The sequence below is a fragment of the Prionailurus viverrinus genome, chromosome C1 (genome assembly GCF_022837055.1).
Source record: "Prionailurus viverrinus isolate Anna chromosome C1, UM_Priviv_1.0, whole genome shotgun sequence".
Taxonomy (NCBI): Eukaryota; Metazoa; Chordata; class Mammalia; order Carnivora; family Felidae; genus Prionailurus; species Prionailurus viverrinus.
Genome location: NC_062568.1, coordinates 116,024,175 through 116,042,045, shown reverse-complemented (window position 1 = coordinate 116,042,045; position 17,871 = coordinate 116,024,175). Strand labels below are relative to the sequence as shown.

At 37.0% G+C, this 17,871-nt stretch overlaps 2 protein-coding genes and 1 long non-coding RNA gene across 9 annotated transcripts in view; 2 read left to right on the top strand and 1 right to left on the bottom strand.

Moving 5' to 3' along the window:
* LOC125172567 (bile acid receptor-like) overlaps window positions 1-1,367 on the top strand; it is a 50,449-nt gene extending 49,082 nt beyond the window's left edge. The window contains exon 11 of one of the 2 annotated variants that reach the window (XM_047870826.1): window positions 641-1,367. In XM_047870826.1, coding sequence (XP_047726782.1) covers window positions 641-888 — 248 coding nt within the window. In that variant the 3' untranslated portion in view covers window positions 889-1,367. The remainder of the gene's footprint in view (window positions 1-640) is intronic. The other variant, XM_047870825.1, reaches the window with a different exon arrangement.
* Window positions 1-3,525, bottom strand: part of LOC125172570 (uncharacterized) — a 40,878-nt gene extending 37,353 nt beyond the window's left edge. For 3 of the 5 annotated variants that reach the window (XR_007154752.1, XR_007154754.1, XR_007154755.1), the window contains exon 1: window positions 2,590-3,262. This is a non-coding gene — a long non-coding RNA (uncharacterized LOC125172570). Of the gene's footprint in view, window positions 1-2,589; window positions 3,263-3,439 lie in introns of those variants that run through there. The other 2 variants (XR_007154753.1, XR_007154756.1) reach the window with 2 other exon arrangements.
* Window positions 3,401-17,871, top strand: part of SYCP1 (synaptonemal complex protein 1) — a 118,559-nt gene continuing 104,088 nt past the window's right edge. For both annotated transcript variants that reach the window (XM_047870823.1, XM_047870822.1), the window contains exons 1-7: window positions 3,401-3,554; window positions 4,017-4,148; window positions 7,130-7,214; window positions 7,393-7,436; window positions 7,622-7,678; window positions 9,016-9,180; window positions 9,865-9,932. In XM_047870823.1, the coding sequence (XP_047726779.1) occupies window positions 4,041-4,148; window positions 7,130-7,214; window positions 7,393-7,436; window positions 7,622-7,678; window positions 9,016-9,180; window positions 9,865-9,932 (527 nt within the window). In that variant the 5' untranslated portion in view covers window positions 3,401-3,554; window positions 4,017-4,040. The remainder of the gene's footprint in view (window positions 3,555-4,016; window positions 4,149-7,129; window positions 7,215-7,392; window positions 7,437-7,621; window positions 7,679-9,015; window positions 9,181-9,864; window positions 9,933-17,871) is intronic.

Genomic DNA, 17,871 nt, shown 5'->3' with positions numbered 1-17,871 from the left:
TATTTTTATAACTAGGTACTTAAGAAGCTTAACCTTTTGGGGCACCTGGGTGGCTCAGTCAGTTAAGCGTCCGACTTCAGCCAGGTCACGATCTCGCGGTCCGTGAGTTTGAGCCCCGTGTCAGGCTCTGTGCTGACAGCTCAGAGCCTGGAGCCTGTTTCAGATTCTGTGTCTCCCTCTCTCTCTGCCCCTCCCCGGCTCATGCTCTGTCTCTCTCTCTCTCTCAAAAATAAATAAAAACATTAAAAAAATTAAAAAAATAAATAAAAAAAGAAGCTTCACCTTTTACTTATTGTTGACCTGGAGGAAATTAATCTTTTTAAGTTTCAGGTAAGCTTGAAACTTGCTTTTATATTCTTACAACCACTTACTGACCTTTCTCTTCCTATTTGACTTCTCTACATCTTAAGAAGCTTGTCCAAAAAACAGCGGTAATAATAGAATTTACCTCATAGTGTACTCTGAAGACTAAATAAGACATTGCCTGAAATAAGTTACTTAGTGTAATATCTGGCATATATTAAGGGTTCAGTAAATATTTGCTATTTTTATTATTTACAAACTGTATTGTTTTCAATGAATTTGCTATCTTTTACCACTTTCCAGTGTTCATTAAGATGTATATGATGATGTTTTTCAGATCGTCCATGCCTTAAAAATAAGCAATATGTGGAAAATTTACAAGAACCAGTTTTACAGATTTTATACAAATATTCAAAAATTTATCATCCAGAAGACCTACAGCATTTTGCTCGTCTCATAGGGAGGCTCACAGAACTGAGGACACTGAATCACAACTACTCAGAAATACTTAGCACTTGGAAAGCAAAGGACCCCAAATTGGCTAATTTACTCTCAGAGAAATGGAATTTGTATTCACATTGCTGAAATTTTAGAATGTGGTTGTGGTTTGTCTTAAAACTTTCAAAATCTAGATTGTTTATCATTATAGGATGACTGCTTTGAAAAACATAAACAGGATTGCTAGGTTACCAATGTATCAGCATAAAATGGGACATTATCAGTGCTCATCAAATTTTGTGGGATATAGGACCACCACTAGAGGGACATCCAGGATTCTTTTCCAGATTTGACTCAAAAGAAGCAAGGATTACTGTTTGCATGGTTCCTTCTAAAGGGAAAAATGCTAAATAGAGTTCTTTCCTGAAGATGCTCTACTTTTTCCCTTTAGTAGAAAACTGAACGAAAATATGTAGATTACTTATAGACATGAGAAAGGGTATCTAGTGGAAACAATTGTAATCAGAATAAAGGCAGTTTGTGAACCTCATTAATTAGGCCAGGTTGATGGATAAAGAACTAACATTTTAAACATATTCCTGTTATGGCATTTTATGAATTATTAAAGAGGAACAAAACTTTGTTCAACTCTTGCCTTTTCTTAATGTTTTTTAAAAATAAATCTTTTATAAGTCTAAATTTAAAAAAATTGTGATGGTAAAATATTGAAAAAAGTTAAAATGACAAATCATTAAAATGGTTTTTAAAAATTTTTTTTTAACGTTTATTCATTTTTTGAGAGACAGAGCGTGAGGTGGGGAGGGGCAGAGAGAGAAGGGGAGACACAGAATCTGAAGCAGGCTCCAGGCTCTGAGCTGTTGGCACAGAGCCCGACATGGGGCTCGAACTCAGGAACCGGGAGATCATGACCTGAGCCAAAGTCAGACACTTAACCAACTGAGCCACCCAGGCGCCCCTAAAATGTTTTAACACATATTGGGAAATACTGGCACGATTTACTGCTTATTCTGGCAGACAATACTTTGACATTTTTGCCAATGTCTTTTGCAGAAAAAAATGAAGTTCTTAAAAACTGAAATCTTCCCACAAATATTTTAATCCTTGTAAGGATAGGAAGGCTATCTAATAAAAATAAATTTCATATGAAATACATGAAATTAATAAATTCTGTGGTGGTATTATTATTTTGAAAGACTGGGTGTAAGTCTTTCAATACTGTGAATTTAAGTTAATTTGATAGCAGTAGTAGCAGTTTGGTTTTCGATGAAAAAAAAAAAGCCCATAGTTAAATTTTTCACATTTATAAAACTTAAAAAGAAAAAGACATAGTTGGATTTATATCCTCAACTTCAAAAAGATCTTATTTAAATGTATTAATTATTGCCCCCGGGGGGGGGGTATCTTGGGCATAAACCTGGAATCATCTCTTGGAGGGAATATTCTTTTTTTAAGGGTATCTAGACTCAATTTCCTTAAAGTGTAAAATGAAGGACAACCTGGCTCATCTCTTTCAAAGCTCAAAAAAATTTTAAATTCTAGCAGAAACTCTGATGTCTCACTAAATTTACACAAAACAAAATTGGTTATTTAAAAATATTACTCAAGTCCTTTGGAAAAACATCAATTATAGACATTAGAAAACAAAGTCAAATGTGCTCAAAACGGAACGGAACTCATCTAATTGCTCAAACCTAGGTACTTAGAATCACAATATTTATTGCATTTACTTGCCCAAGTCTGAAACTAGGAAGTCATCTTAGACTTCTCTCTTTCACTGCTTACTGTTAAAACAGCCCATCAACTCCTATTAATTTTACTTCTAAATACCTTTTACTTTTGATGCCTCTTCCTCATCTCCAGCGCCACTGTCATGGCTCGGGTCCTCATACTTCACCCAGCCTGTTAAAACTGTCTCCCTAACTCAAGTCCCAATGCCTGCCTAAACCATTTCTCATACTACAAATTTTCTTCTGAACTTGATCTTGCCTCCCTCTCCACTCAGAATTCTACAAGTTCCCCATCCACAGAGGCTAAAATCCAAAGGTCTTTGCAAGGCCTTATCTGTCAAGCCTGCAGTCTCCTTCTTGCCATTCCCCGACCTTGTCCTCACACACCTACGCCACACTTGTTGGAGTCTCTCTTGTACTAATCTCTTTCACAATCACAGGGCCTTCGCCTACCTTCAGGAGTAGTCTTTCCCCATTGACTAGCCCAATTTGTCTATAGTCACTCTATTCTTGACGGAAGCCTTAAAGAAGCCTATCACATCTGGGCAGCCTCTCCTGACTCCCCAGGCCACTGAAAGTACCGCTTTCCCTGTATCCTAACCAGTCTTTGAAAATTACCACCTTTAAATGATTACATGTGGCTACAACTGTTTGCCCATCTGTTTTTTGCCCTAAGACTGAACTCTTGGAAGACACAAGTGGATTTTTTATTCTTCGCTCCAATCTGTCATGGGACTTGCTATAGTCTTCCTTGCATTCTCTGACAATCGCAGAAGCTTCAAGAATGTCTAAGGAAAAACAGAATCCAGAGAAGAATTGTTACTAACACAAAGGAAAATCTCGCGAGAATCGGGAGCCGGCCAACGGTCGCGGCTGACCGTTATTTAGCCGTTAAACCGTTGTGCACCCGGCCCTTTTCGGCCGGCCGCTGAGGCGGAGCGATTTCTTACTTTTCTGGAGGTTCGGAGGCAGAAGTTCTCGTAGATTCTTTTTGCCGCCCTAGTAGACAGCGGGTAGCAGTTCGCGTGGGCACCGAGTCCACGGTTTCCCGCTGACTATTCAGAGGTAAGGGCAGGTGTACTGAGTTCTTTTCCTGACGACCGAACCCGGAGCTGGGCGATATTTTGATTCTGGCCGCCCGCCCCCCCCCCTCCCCCCTCCTCCCCCTTCCTCCCCGGCGCCTCGTTGGTAGCTGTAGCCCTCTAAGAACCTAAGGTAGTTCTCGCGGCTGGGTGATGCAATTTACCAGGGCCGGTGGGGGCAGAGCTTTCTTTTCTGGGGTGGGAGTTTCTGGCTTATCTACGGGGCCAGCGTGGCCATTGGCGGTGGGGGGTGGAAGGGAACAACTGCGGGGTGCTTTTACTTTGCCCAGTGATGTGACGCTGCAGACTCACATTGTGGCAAAGGGTACACCTGCTCCTTGACACAGCATTTATTGTGCAAACGTCGCCTTTTGAAATAAAGAGGGTATTAATGAAACCATGTAAAACGCTTTCCCTCCCTCCACCCCGCCCGCTGGGGCAACAGATTATTACAACTGGAAGAGAGAAAATGGAAAAGCAAAAGCCTTTTAAATTGTTCGTACCACCAAGATTAAGTAGCAGTCAAGTATCTGCAGTGAAACCTCAGAATTTGGGAGGAGATTCTAATTTCTTCAAGGTAAATTTGCGTATGAATCTTGATTTGAATATTCTTCAGGTAAAGAGGCACGGTGTACTTTCTAACTGGTAATATTGTATAATTTTATTTGTACATTGTATAATTTGTTTTTCAGTAAGTGTGGCCTGATTTGCCCAAGAATTTTTATTTTTAATTTATTTTTTAAATCTTTTTTAATGTTTATTTTTTATTTTTAAGATACAGAGAGCACTAATGGGGGAGGGGCAGAGAGAAAGGGAGACTCAGAATCCGAAGCAGGCTCCAGGTTCCAGGCTCCCAGCGGACAGCGCGGAGCCCCATGCGGGACCTGAACCCAGGAACCCTGAGGTCATGACCTGAGCCGAAGTCGCTCAATGGGCAGAGCCACCCAGGCGCCCTATTTTTGATTTTTATTTTAGCCCAAGAATTTGTAAACAGATTTATTTAAAAATTTAAATCCCATTTACTTGATATACAGTGTTATATTAGTTTCAGGTGTACAATACAGTGATTCAGCAATTCTGTACATTATTCAGTGCCCATGAAGATAAGGGTACTCTTAATCCCCTTCACCTATTTCACCCCTCTCTCCACCACCTTCCCTCAGGCAACCACCAGCTTGTTCTCTATGGTTATGAGTCGCCTTCTTGGTTTGTCTCTTTTTTCCCTGTAGCCTCCTTTGTTTTGTGTCTAAAATTCCACATAGGAATGAAATCATAGGGTATTTGTCTTTTTCTGACCGACTTATTTTGCTTACCACTATACTCTCCCAACTCTGTGCTTGTCGTTGCAAATGGCAAGCTTTCATTCTTTTTTTTATAAATCAGTACTATTCCGTTGTATATCTATAGCACATCCTTAATTTTTTTTTTTGATGTTTATTTTCGAGAGAGACAGACAGCGCAAGCCGGGTAGGGGCAGAGAGAGAGGGAGACACAGAACCTGAAGCAGACCCCAGGCTCTGAGCTGTCAGCGCAGACCCCGACGTGGGACTCGAACCCACAAGCTGTGAGATGGTGGCCTGAGCCAAAGTCGGACGCCCAACCGAGTGAGCCACCCAGGCACCTATAACACATCTTCTTTATCCACTCATCTATCAGTAGACACTCGGGCTGCTTCCATGGCTCGGCTATTGTTAATCATGCTGCAGGACACATAGGGGTGCATGCATCTTTTCAAATTAGTGTTTTCATATTCTTTGGGTAAATACCCAGTGGTGGAATTACTGGGTCATAGGGTAGTTCTATTTTTATTTTCTGAGGAACCTCCATACTGTTTTCCACAGAGGATGCACCAATTTGCATTCCCACCAGCAGTGCACAAGTGTTCCTTTTTCTCCACGTCCTCACCAACACTTGTTTCATGTGTTTATGGTTTTTGCCATTCTGACAGGTGTGAGGTGATACTGTGATTTTGACTAACATTTCCGTGATGATGAGTGATGTTGAGCATCTTTTCATGTGTCTTTTAGCCATCTGGATCTCTTCTTTGGAGACCTGTTTATTTCATGTCTTCTTCCCATTTTTTAAATTGGATTATTTGGGTTTTTTACTAGTATATATATTTTGGATACTAACCCTTTATTGGATATGTCATTTGCAAATATCTTCTCCCATTCAGTAGGCTATTTTTTAGTTTTGTTGATTGTTTCCTCACTGTGCACAAAGAAGCTTTTTATTTTGTTGTAGTCCTAATAGCTTATTTCTGCCTTTGTTTCCCTTGTCTCAGGAGACTTGCCTAGAAAAATGTGGATATGGCCAGTGTCAGAGAAACTCCTGCCTGTGTTGTCTTCCAGGATTTTTAGTACCCAAGAATTTTGAATAGTATTGCTTTGAATGAATAATGAGCATACTTAATGTTTGCGAGCATTGTTCATTAAAAAAAATAATCACTGTTGCCATAGAACTCTGGGTACATAATGGGTCCTAATTTGAATCCTCTCTCTTGGAGGCAACTTATAAGACATGTACATTGAAGTAGCAAGATATAAAAGTATATTCAGAGACTATTAGGATCAAAAAAATAAGAAAATTTGGACAAATATGTCAATATACTGGTAAAAATTAGTGTCTGACTAAGCTTAAAATTTGGCTTTGAGCTTCCTGCTTGACAGGATAAAAAGAGAAATTCATTTCTGTAGTAGAGTTCTTACCAGAAAGGGGGAATCATACCAAGTTTCTCAGGCAAAACAGCTCTTACTACTAAATTATTTTAAAAATTTCTCTGTGGAACTTTATATTGGAGATATAAATATCTCCAATATTTATAATAATATATAATCTATATATAATATATATAACATGTAATAATATAATATAATAATAATATAATTATAACCAATAATACATAATATTTATATACTAAATATATAAAATGCTAAAATATTTTAATTTTATATGCTGTAGAAAAATTTCTATGTCTGTATAGCTAAGAGGATAACATTAAAATGCTATTCAGTGAAGACAACTCTCAATTCTCTCAAGGGAAAGATAATGAAATTGAAGAAGACTAATATATTAAGCTAGTAATTAAAATTACTGTTACTTTTGGGGTGCCTGGGTGGCTCAGTTGGTTAAGTGCCCAACTTCGGCTTAAGTCATGGTCTCATGGTTCATGGGTTAGAGCCCAGCACTGACAATGTGGAGCCTGCTTGGGATTTTCTCCTCCCCCCCCGGCCCTCCCCCCACTCATGCTTTTTTTCCTCTCTCTCTCAAAAATAAATAAAAATAAATAAACTTTTAAAAATAAAATAAGATTTTACTGAATACTTCCAAAATGTTATTGTGAAATTTATAGTTTAGCTTTATCTTCTAAGTCAAAAAATTTTTGCTTTCTTATATAGCAAAACCACTTGATATTTTAAATACTGTATATACATGAAAGGATTTACAATTAAAGTCACTTTTTCAAGCAGATGTGTGTTCCATATAAAACTACATATTCACTCCTAGTTACCAGAGTGATATGGAACAGTATGTTTAAGAACTTCTTTGTGTTTCTAGAGTTTCAACAAATGTATTGAAGATGATTTTGGCTTTCCATTTGCAATGACTAATCTCTCCAAAAATGGGGAAAACGTTGATTCAGGTAAGAAACTGGAACAGCAATACATCACTATACGTATAAGCATTTTTTATATATACATTGTTAGATATTGAAAATGTAAGTATTATATTGATAGCCTTGACATTAAAGCTAGATATAATACTTGACCTAAAAAATAAGGTGTTGGCATACTTAATATCAGTTGTCTTCTGTCTTGCAGATCCTGCTTTACAAAAAGTTAAGGTTTTGCCCATGCTTGAACAGGTCAGTTAAGTATAACGTACAATACTATAACATATGACATGTTTAGGTCTTGAGTTGCTTGTTTGAAAAAAGGAAAAAAAATTCTTTATTTGTTGGATTACTAGCCTTCAGTATTTAATTGCTACTATTTGGAAACTCTCATCAGAAATATTTTCTTACAGGAAACATTTATTCGTTTTTTTTAGGTTGATAACTCTGACAGTTGTCACTACCAGGAAGGACTAAAAGACTCTGATTTTGAGGTCAGAAGTTTTCCTATCCATATTCAATTTATTGTAATTGGAGTATCATTTATTGTTATTTGTTTATATTTTTCTTTTGAAGCTTCTAAAGGATTAAAATTTGGCTAATGTTTTAAGTTATACCCTTCAAAATCTTTTTCCCCTCTTTGTTTTTCTTTTAAAATTATTGAAACACTAGGCTTCTGTATTTTCCTGGGTTATACAAGCAACCATCCTTTAGGAGAAATTTAATTTTAAAATATAGCAAGAATAGAAGAGGGGCTGTGGCTACAATTTCATAGGCTCAGCTTATGAAAAGGCTGAGAATCAAGTCACTATTTTACAAATAAAACTAATAGGTATGATTGTTTGGCTGGTTTGCTGTCTAAGGAGTTTTTTTTTTTAAGGCTCATTTATTTTGAGAGAGACCACAAGCAGAGGAGGGACAGAGAGAGAGGGAGAGAATCCTAAGCTGACAGCACAGAGCCTGATAAGGGGCTTGATCCCGTGAAATGTGAGATCATTATCTGAGTCTGGTGCTTAACTGACTGAGCCACCCAGGAGGCCCCAGAGCATGTGACTCTTAAATCAGGGTCCTTAGTTCAAGCCCCACATTGGGTGTGGGTCTACTTTAAAAAAAAAACAAAACAAAAAACCAACAGAGGGAAACTATGGCCTGATAAAATGCTATATGTTTGTTGCTGTGATTATAGCATCACAGAATTTAATATTCATATATTTTGATAACAGAGCTAATCAGAAAACAGAAATCAATATGATTTAAAAAATACAAACTCTGGCATTACCTTATAATGTTGAAGTGGATAATGAAGGAAATCCAAATAAAATCTAAATAGAACCTGAGAATAAAAAAAAAAGAAACTGCGAATAAATGAAAGCTAGATCTTTTGTTAACTATATTTTTTGTCATTATATTTTAAAATTCTTGTCCTTTAGGTAATCTTCAAACTGTATAACCAAAATGTTTTAAGACCATGGTAAAAATTTATAGATATCATGTAGAGGGATTTACTCTAGCTTTTAATCAGCGATACTCTCTCACTGATTAAAATATTTCCAACTTCTGACTTAGGTACATTTTGAAGGTATATGATTATACTCAGTGGGTATAACTTAATCAAGTGACCAGTAACTTTAGTAAAGTAGCTAATACTGCCTTAGTATTTTAAAGAATTAATGTAGCTTTCAGTATGATATTAGGGCATAATTTGAGGAGAGATTTATTGTCAACTAGTAAGGTACTATTAGTCTTGGATATTTTCAGTAGGCAGCTGTAGTTTATTAATTGTTCATAATTTTAGTGTAACCAATCTTTGAAAATCTATTTGTTTTAATAGAATTCAGAGCCAATGAGCAGACTGTATTCAAAACTGTATAAGGAGGCTGAAAAGATCAAGAAGTGGAAAGTGAATATAGAATTTGAATTGAAGCAGAAAGAAAATAAGTTGCAAGAAAATAGAAAGATAATTGAAGCACAGCGGAAAGCCATTCAAGAACTACAGGTATAATGAGATTTGGAATTGAAAATGTAGTGTAGTAGATTTTGTCATAATAGTATTTAAAATAGAGTTTTTCTGTGGTGTGGATTTTAAGGACAGTACTTTTTTTTAAGTTTCAGCGATACTGCATTTCAACTTTAGGATGAACACAGAAGACAAGTTGTACAGAGCTTAATGCAAATGATTAGGGAAATAATAAATTACTTTAGATAAAGATTGATTTAATGATTCTAATTATAGACTTTTAATTTTTTAATTCCTATTACTGATGTTCTGTTTGAAATAAATGTCTTATTAATTGGAATATGATATTGGTGGTTAAAACTGTATTTGAAACTATTGAGCTTCAGTTTTGTGGCCTAGTGAAAGAAAAAGGTTGAGAAAATGCACCATTGGGTTAGGACAAAAATAAGACCTCATTTAAAAATGTTTAGGGAAGATAATATTGCATTAAAATATTGTTGGATACTTTCTGGAGATGATTCAGCAAACTTGGTTTTAGATCTGTGAAAGTGAGACTGTATTCTTATGGGAAAATCCATAAGTTGTGACAAAAAAACTTTTTTGTGTGCAAAAAAGTTTTTTACACTTCTTAGTTGTTAGCAAAGAAATGCTGCTTAATAATTATACTCATGTTTATTTTCCTAAGCAAAATGTGATGCACTGTTCTTCTGTTTTGTAAATTAGTTTGAAAATGAAAAAGTAAGTTTGAAATTAGAAGAAGGAATTCAAGAAAATAAAGATTTAATAAAAGAGTAAGTAATCGTTTAATGAATCGTTCTCTCTAAATTTTATTCCAGATTTATTAAAATAATTTCCAGAAATGTATTGAACACTTTCTATTATGTATTATATACAGAATTTTACCTGAGTACTGTGGGAGAAGGAAGACATAGTTATTCTACATTCTTATGTTTGGCAAACAGTGGTCACTGACTAATAATTTTTCACTTTCTAAAATGTCAGGTAGAAAAAAACCATTAATTGGGTGTCAAAAAGGTATCTGATAATTTTGAATCTACAACTGCCTATGTATATTGTCTACCTTTCTGTTGTAGTATTTTAGGTACAGTATTTATAGTGTAAATAGTATAATAGTATAGTAAATAGTATAAATAGTGCTCAATTTAGTTCCAAGCTAATTCTCACTCTCAAGTTCCTGTTTTTGTCAGTGGCCTAATGATTGTTTCATGAACATTAGCTTTAAATTTTAGAGTCATCTTTAACTTTTCCTTTTCTTTGTTCTAGGCAGTAGCTAAGCCTTATTTTATACACTCTTACCTCATCCTCATTCAGATTATATCATATACAATTTAATAGAAACATATAATTATTTAATTCATCTGCTAAATAGATATTGAATAGTTAGAATGTAATGTATGGGTCCACAAAGAGTGCAAAACTTTCTTATTCCTACTTGCTTGCTAAATATGGTTTTAGAAGACCTATCACCTTGTCAGTGAAGTTGCTGATAAGTGAAAAGGGCTCTTAATGACAAATTGTTTTAGCCCAAGTGAAAGACAACCTGTGGAGGTGCCTGGCTGGCTCAGTTGGAAGAGCATGTGACTCTTGATCTCAAGGTCATGAGTTCGAGCCCAATATTGGGGTTAGAGATTACTTAAATAAATAAACAAACTTTAAAAAAGGTAACCTATGACTTCCCAGATCAAATTGAAATATTATACTTTAATTTTTTCTCTGCCTACTTGAGGTTTGGCTATTAGGGAGAAGAGAGAGTGAAGAGGAAGTTTCTGACATTGTGTGCCTATTGTATATTTTGTACTTACGGTCACTTTCGTAGGGTATGTGACTGAGTTCCTACAGTATCTTACTGTCACCCTAATACCAGTATTTGATAACTTGTGAGCTTTCTTAAGTTTGCTGTTACCTCCATTAATGAACATGTGTATTTTTGTTAATACTGTGACTGTTTAATTGCATAGTATAATGTAACGTAGTGTAGCGTGACATAGGAGTTACACCATTTTTTTGAGGTGAGGGGTAGTTTATTTTGGATGGGATGTCCTTCTATTTTAAGCACTTGTTTGAGTTGTGTGTCAGTTTTGCCCTCAAATGCTGAATTGTCATTTGTCATCTGAAAGAACCTTGACGTTTAGGTAAGAGCTTTGTCAAAATGTTGGTGAGAAACAAAGTTGCGCTTAAGGTCCAGTGACTTGATTATTGGATGACAGACTTAATATAAAGTTGCTCAGGACCAGCCTATTCACTGGTCATGACTTTCTAAAAGGGATATAGATTTGAAAGAGACTTTGGGTATTTCAAAACCATATGCCTGGCCTGTAGTAGAAGTTTAAGTGGGAATGGACACTTTAATTTATTGACAGTTTTGAGCAGGAAAAGACTTTTGAGATAGTTTAGATAATTTGGGAGGGATTTTTTTTTTTTGAGTGGAGTGCAGGACCTTATATGTGATTTTATTTCCATATATTAGTGTCTCAATTTTCAAATTTCAGCAGTCAAACCTGAAGCATCCACAATCACATAATTCAGAAATTACTTTAAAAAGCAGCATTTGGGGGCGCCTGGGTGGCGCAGTCGGTTAAGCGTCCGACTTCAGCCAGGTCACGATCTCGCGGTCCGTGAGTTCGAGCCCCGCGTCAGGCTCTGGGCTGATGGCTCGGAGCCTGGAGCCTGTTTCCGATTCTGTGTCTCCCTCTTTCTATGCCCCTCCCCCGTTCATGCTCTGTCTCTCTCTGTCCCAAAAAAATAAATAAAAACGTTGAAAAAAAAATTAAAAAAAAAAGCAGCATTTGTCAGACTCCTATCTGGGATTTGTTTAGATAATTTGATGAATTAAACCCTTATCAAGCCCTGTGGCATGCATGTGATAGTGATAGTTATCAGAGAAGAGAAGGCTTTCTATAGATGAGGATGTCCAAAGGACGAATAGGAATTAACCAGGAGGAGAATTAGAGGTTGCGACTCTGGCATTTTGTGACAAGCTAGAGTTTTGATTTTATCTTGAAGTGGGGTGGGAGGGTAGGGCTGAAGAAGAGTGGGCTGAAGAAAGGCTGATTGGCTATAGCTATGGCTCCCTTCAACAAGAATAGTTTTATTTTTTAAGTATAATTTAAAATCTTGTGTATCCAGTTAAGATTTCATTTTGTAAGAGAATTTTGGTTCTAGAAAAAAAAAAAAAGATTGAAAATTGCTGCAGATGGTCGTTTTGAAGCCAGTGAAGGGTTTTCAGAATTCTAAAATTGAGCCATTGTGAATACAGAGTAGACTTGAAATATTTGATTGGATGATTGCTTGTATATGGATGTATGGCTGGTTTTATACCAAGCTGTGCTGCTCAAAGGGTCTTTGTGGTTTGGGGAGCGTATTGCTAAAGACACTTTTGTCCTTTACCTCTCACCATAGATTAGCAGGAAGAGGCTGAAGTTGTTTTTTCAAACTGTAATTGAAAAATTAGGTTTATGGTCACTTGTTCTGATTTTTACAAAACCTCTAACAAAAAAGACCCTCTCTAGACCAGTGGTTCTCAAATTTTAGCAAGCATCTAAATTATCTGCAGAGCTTGTTAAAGAATATACTGTTTCCTTCCCCCCCCCCCCCCCCCCCCCGCCGAATTTCTGATTCAGTGGAGTAGGGCTTCAGAATTTGCCTTTCTAACAAGGGATGTGGATGCTACTGGTCCAAGGATCATACTTTGGGAGCTACTGCTCTGTACTAGAGAACAGTCACAGGCTTTAAAAATAAAACAAACCCACCTTTTCTCTGACTGGCTTATTTTTCTTAGCGTTATACTCTCTAGATCCATCCATGTTGTTGAAAATGGCAAAATTTCATTCTCTTAGGACTGAGTGATAGAATGTTCCATTTGTGTGTGTGTGTGTGTGTGTGTGTGTGTGTGTGTGTGTGTATGTGCATACACCACATCTTCTTTATCCATTCATCTATCAGTGGCCACTTGGGCTGCTTCCATATTTTGGCTATTTTAAAGTTGCAATAAATATAGGACTGTGTATATCCCTTCAAATTAGTGTTTTTGTGTTCTTTGGGTAAATACCCAGTAGTGCTATTACTGGATCATATGGTAATTCTGTTTTTAATTTTTTGAGCAACCTCCATACTGTTTTCCACAGTGGCTGCAACAGTTTGCATTCCCACAGTGCATAAGGTTCTTTTTTCTCCACATTTTCACCAGCACTTGTTGTTTCTTGTGTTTTTGATTTTAGCCATTCTGACAGGTGGCATGATTTTGATTTGCATTTCCCTGTTGATTAGTGACATTGAGCATCTTTTCAGGTGTCTGTTGGCCATCTGTATGTCGTCTTTGGAGAACTGTTTATGTCTTCTGCCCATTTTTAAATTGGGTTACCAGGTTTTTTGTGTGTGTTGAGTTTTATAAGTTCTTTGTATATTTTGGATACTAACCCTCTATCAGATATGTCATTTGCAAATATCTTCTCCCCTTCAGTAGGTTGTTTTTTAGTTTTGTTGATTGTTTCCTTTGCTGTGCAAAAGCTTTTTATTTTGATGTCCCAATAGTTTATTTTTGCTTTTGTTTCCCTTGTCTCAGAAGACATATCTAGAAAGATGTTTTATGGCTGATATGCCTGTGCTCTCTTCTAGGGCAATCAACAAAAAGAAATAAAAGGCATCCAAATTGGAAAGAGTTTTATGATTTTAGGTCTCACATTTAGGCCTTTCAAAAATCCATTTTGAATTTGTTTTTGTGGATAGTATAAGAAAGTGGTCCAGTTTCATTCTTTTGCATGTAGCTGTCCACTTTTTCCATTACCATTTGTTGAAGAGACTTTTTTCCCATTACATATTCTTGCCTCCTTTGTTGAAGATTAGTTGACCACATAATTGTGGGTTTATTTCTGGGTTTTATATTCTGTTCCCTTAACCTGTGTGTCTCTTTTTGTGCCAGTACCACAGTTTTGATCACTATATTTGTAGTAGCAGTTGAAATCTGGAATTGTGATACCTCCAGCCTTCACTCCTGTGGAATTTAAGAAACAAATGAACAAAGGAAAAAAAGGCAAACCAAAAACAGAGAACAAACAGATGGTTACCAGAGGTGAGGTGGGTGGGAGGTGGGTGAAATAGGTAAAGTGTATTAAGAGTACATTTATCATGAGCACTGAGTAATTTCCGGAATTGTTGAATCACTGTATTATAAACCTGAAACTAATATAACACTGTATGTTGACTACTCCTGAATTAAAATAAGTAAAACATTTTGAAAAAGCAGACAAAAAACCACACTTGATTTCAGTGATTTCTTAGCTTTTTCATTTATTAGATTATTGAAAATGTCAAAGGATATGGTCTATGTAATAATCTTTTGCTTTTTACTAAACTAATATGTAGATTTAAAAACTCAAAAGTTTATTTTTATTTATTTTTCAGAGAGAGAGCATGCCCATGCAAGTGAGAGAGGGGCAGAGAGAGAGGGAGACAGAATCCCAAGCAGGCTCTGTGCTCTGAACACAGAGCCCAGTGCAGGACTTGAACTCATGGACAGTGAGATCATGACCTGAGCTGAAATTGAGATCCACACTTAGTGACTGAGCCACCCAGGTGCCGCTAAAAATCATTATTAATGAGAGGCACCTGGGTGGCTCGTCGGTTCAGCGTCCGACTTCAGCTCAGGTCATGATGTCATGGTTTGTGGTTTGTGCTGCTGTCAGCACAGAGCCCACTTTGGATCCTCTGTTCCCTTCTCTCTGCCTCTCCCCTGCTTGTGCTCTCTCAAAAATAAATATAAAAACACCCCAAAAATAATTATTAATGATTAATTTGTAACAGTTCATTTCTATGGAAAATTTATAAGGTGGAAAATTATATCTAACTGTCGAATATATGATTACTTCATGTTATCTAGAGGTCTTTTTTCCCTCTTCTTTCTTTTTTAAAAATTTTCATTAACATGTAATGAGATTTGGAATATATAAGACTACATTGTATTGAAATTTCCAAAAAAATTTATTGGTATAATTTATCTATGACATTAATTTTAGGTATGAAACATAATTATTGAATATATGTATAGCAAAATGACAGCAAATATATTCTCCCATTTAGTAGGTTGTCTTTTCATTTTGTTGGTAGTTTCCTTGGCTGTGCAGAAGCACTTACTTATTTTTGTTTTTTTATTATTATTTTTTAAATACTGATCATGTATTGATTTCAGTTGTCATGGCTTTTTTTAAATAATTACTTTTAACGTTTATTTATTTTTGAGAGACATGGAATGCGAGCAGGGGAGGGGCAGAAAGAGAGGGAGACACAGAATCCGAAGCAGTCTCCAGGCTCTGAGCTGTCAGCACAGAGCTGGATGTTGGGCTCAAACCTACAAACCTTGAGATCATGACCTGAGCTAAAGTCGGTGCTTAACCAACTGAGCCACCCAGACACCCCCAGAAGCTTTTAAATTTGATGTGGTCCCACTTGTTTATTTTTGCTTTTGTTGCCTTTGCTTGTGTCAAATCCAAAAAAATCATTTCTTTTTTTTTTTTTTTAATTTTTTTTCAACGTTTATTTATTTGGGGGACAGAGAGAGACAGAGCATGAACGGGGGAGGGGCAGAGAGAGAGGGAGACACAGAATCGGAAACAGGCTCCAGGCTCTGAGCCATCAGCCCAGAGCCCGACGTGGGGCTCGAACTCACAGACCGCGAGATCGTGACCTGGCTGAAGTCGGACGCTTAACCGACTGCGCCACCCAGGCGCCCCCAAAAAAATCATTTCTAAGATTGATGTCAAGGAACTTACCACCTATGTTTTCTTCTAGGAGTTTTATGGTTTCAGGTCTTATGTTCAAGTCTTTAATCCATTTTGAGTTGATTTTGTGTATGCTATAAGATAGTGGTTCCATTTTCCCAGTGGCATTTATTTATTTCAAACAATTTTTAATGTTTATTTATTTTTGGGAGACAGGGAGAGAGCACGAGCAGGGGAGAAGCAGAGAGAGAGAGAGAAAAACGCGGAATCAGAAGCAGGCTCCAGGCTCTGAGCTGCAGCACGGAGCCCAACACAGGGCTCAAACTCACCAACTGTGAGATCATGACCTGAGCCCAAGTTGGATGCTTAACTGATGGAGCCAGCCACCAAGGTGCCCCTTCTCAACACCATTTATTGAAGGGACTCTCCTTTCCCCATTGTATATTCTTGGCTCCTTGGTAATGAACTCACTGACCATATATGCATGGGTTTGTTTGTTTTGTTGATTTATGTGTCTGTTTTTATGCTAATACCATACTTTTGAAAAACTTTTTAAATTCCAGTTAGTTAACATACAATGTAATATTAGTTTCAGGTGTACAATACAGTGATTCAACACTTCCATGCAGTACTTGGTGCTCATCCCAACAAGTGTACTCCTTAATCCCCGTCACCTATTTAACCAGTTCCCCCCTCCTCCCAGACTGTTTTGATTACTCTAGTTTTGTCATACAGTTTGAAATCAGGAAGTGTGATTCCTCTAGCTCTTCTTTCTCAAGTTTGCTTTGGCTCTTTGGTGATATCATACAAATTTTAGGTTCTGTATCTGAAAAATGCCATTGAAAATTTGGTTGGGATTGCATTGATTCTGTGAATTGTTTTGGGTAGTGTGATATTTATAAGAAAAATATATTTGGTGTATTTCTCATATAAATATATATACACACACATACATACACACACACACACACACACACACACATATATATATATATATATATATGTATGTATATATATTTGGTTTTCATCCACCATTCCTGGCTCATAGCTTCCAAAACCCTTGGAATTTCCTAAGTGCTAAGAGTGACAAAAGTATCTCTTATTATGTTAATGAGATGACTTTTGGAACCTACTTAAGGATGAGGTTGGCTGCCAGGAGAACCCACCATGTGATTAGAGGGTTGGAACTTACAGTCCCTCTCCACCCCTACCCCCCCACCTTGGTAAGGGGAAGAGGGTCTGGAAGTCGAATCTGTCATCATTAACCAATGATTTAATCAATCGTGATTATGTAACTTAGCCTCCATGAAAACCCAAGAGGACAGGGTTCAGGAAAACTTCGAGCTTGGTAAAGAGATTTGAAGAGAGTGGTGAGCTCAGAGAGAGAGCATGGAAGCTCCCCACCCTTTCCCCATGCCTGTCCCTATGCATCTCTTTTATCTATTTCTGACTTATATTCTTTTATAATAAACTAGTAACATGGCAAGTGAATTGTTTCTCAGTGTTCAGTGAGCTGCTCTAGCAAATTAATTGAACCTAAGGAACCTCAGATTTATAGGCAGTTTGTCAGAAGTATAGGTAACAATCTGAGCTTGTTACTGGTGTCTGAAAACTAAGGAGTGAGTCATGGGAATTTTTTATTTATAGCCAGTTGGACAGGAGTGTAGGTAATAACTTGGGCTTGCAACTGGTCAAGTAGGGCTGGGGGAACAGCAGTTTTGTAGGACCGAACCCTTAACTTGTAGAATCTCAAGTGGGGCTGGGGGAACAGCAGTTTTTGTAGGACCGAACCCTTAGAATCTGAGGCTATCTCCAGGTAGGTAGTGTCAGATTGAATTGAATTGTGGTACACTCAACTGGTGTCCCAAGAATTGCTTGTTGGTCCCAAGAATTGAACCGCTGCCCCTCCACATTGGAATTGGTATTAGGACCCATTTAGGTAATGTGGACATTTTAACAATATTCTTCTAATCTATGAGCATGGGATATCTTTCCA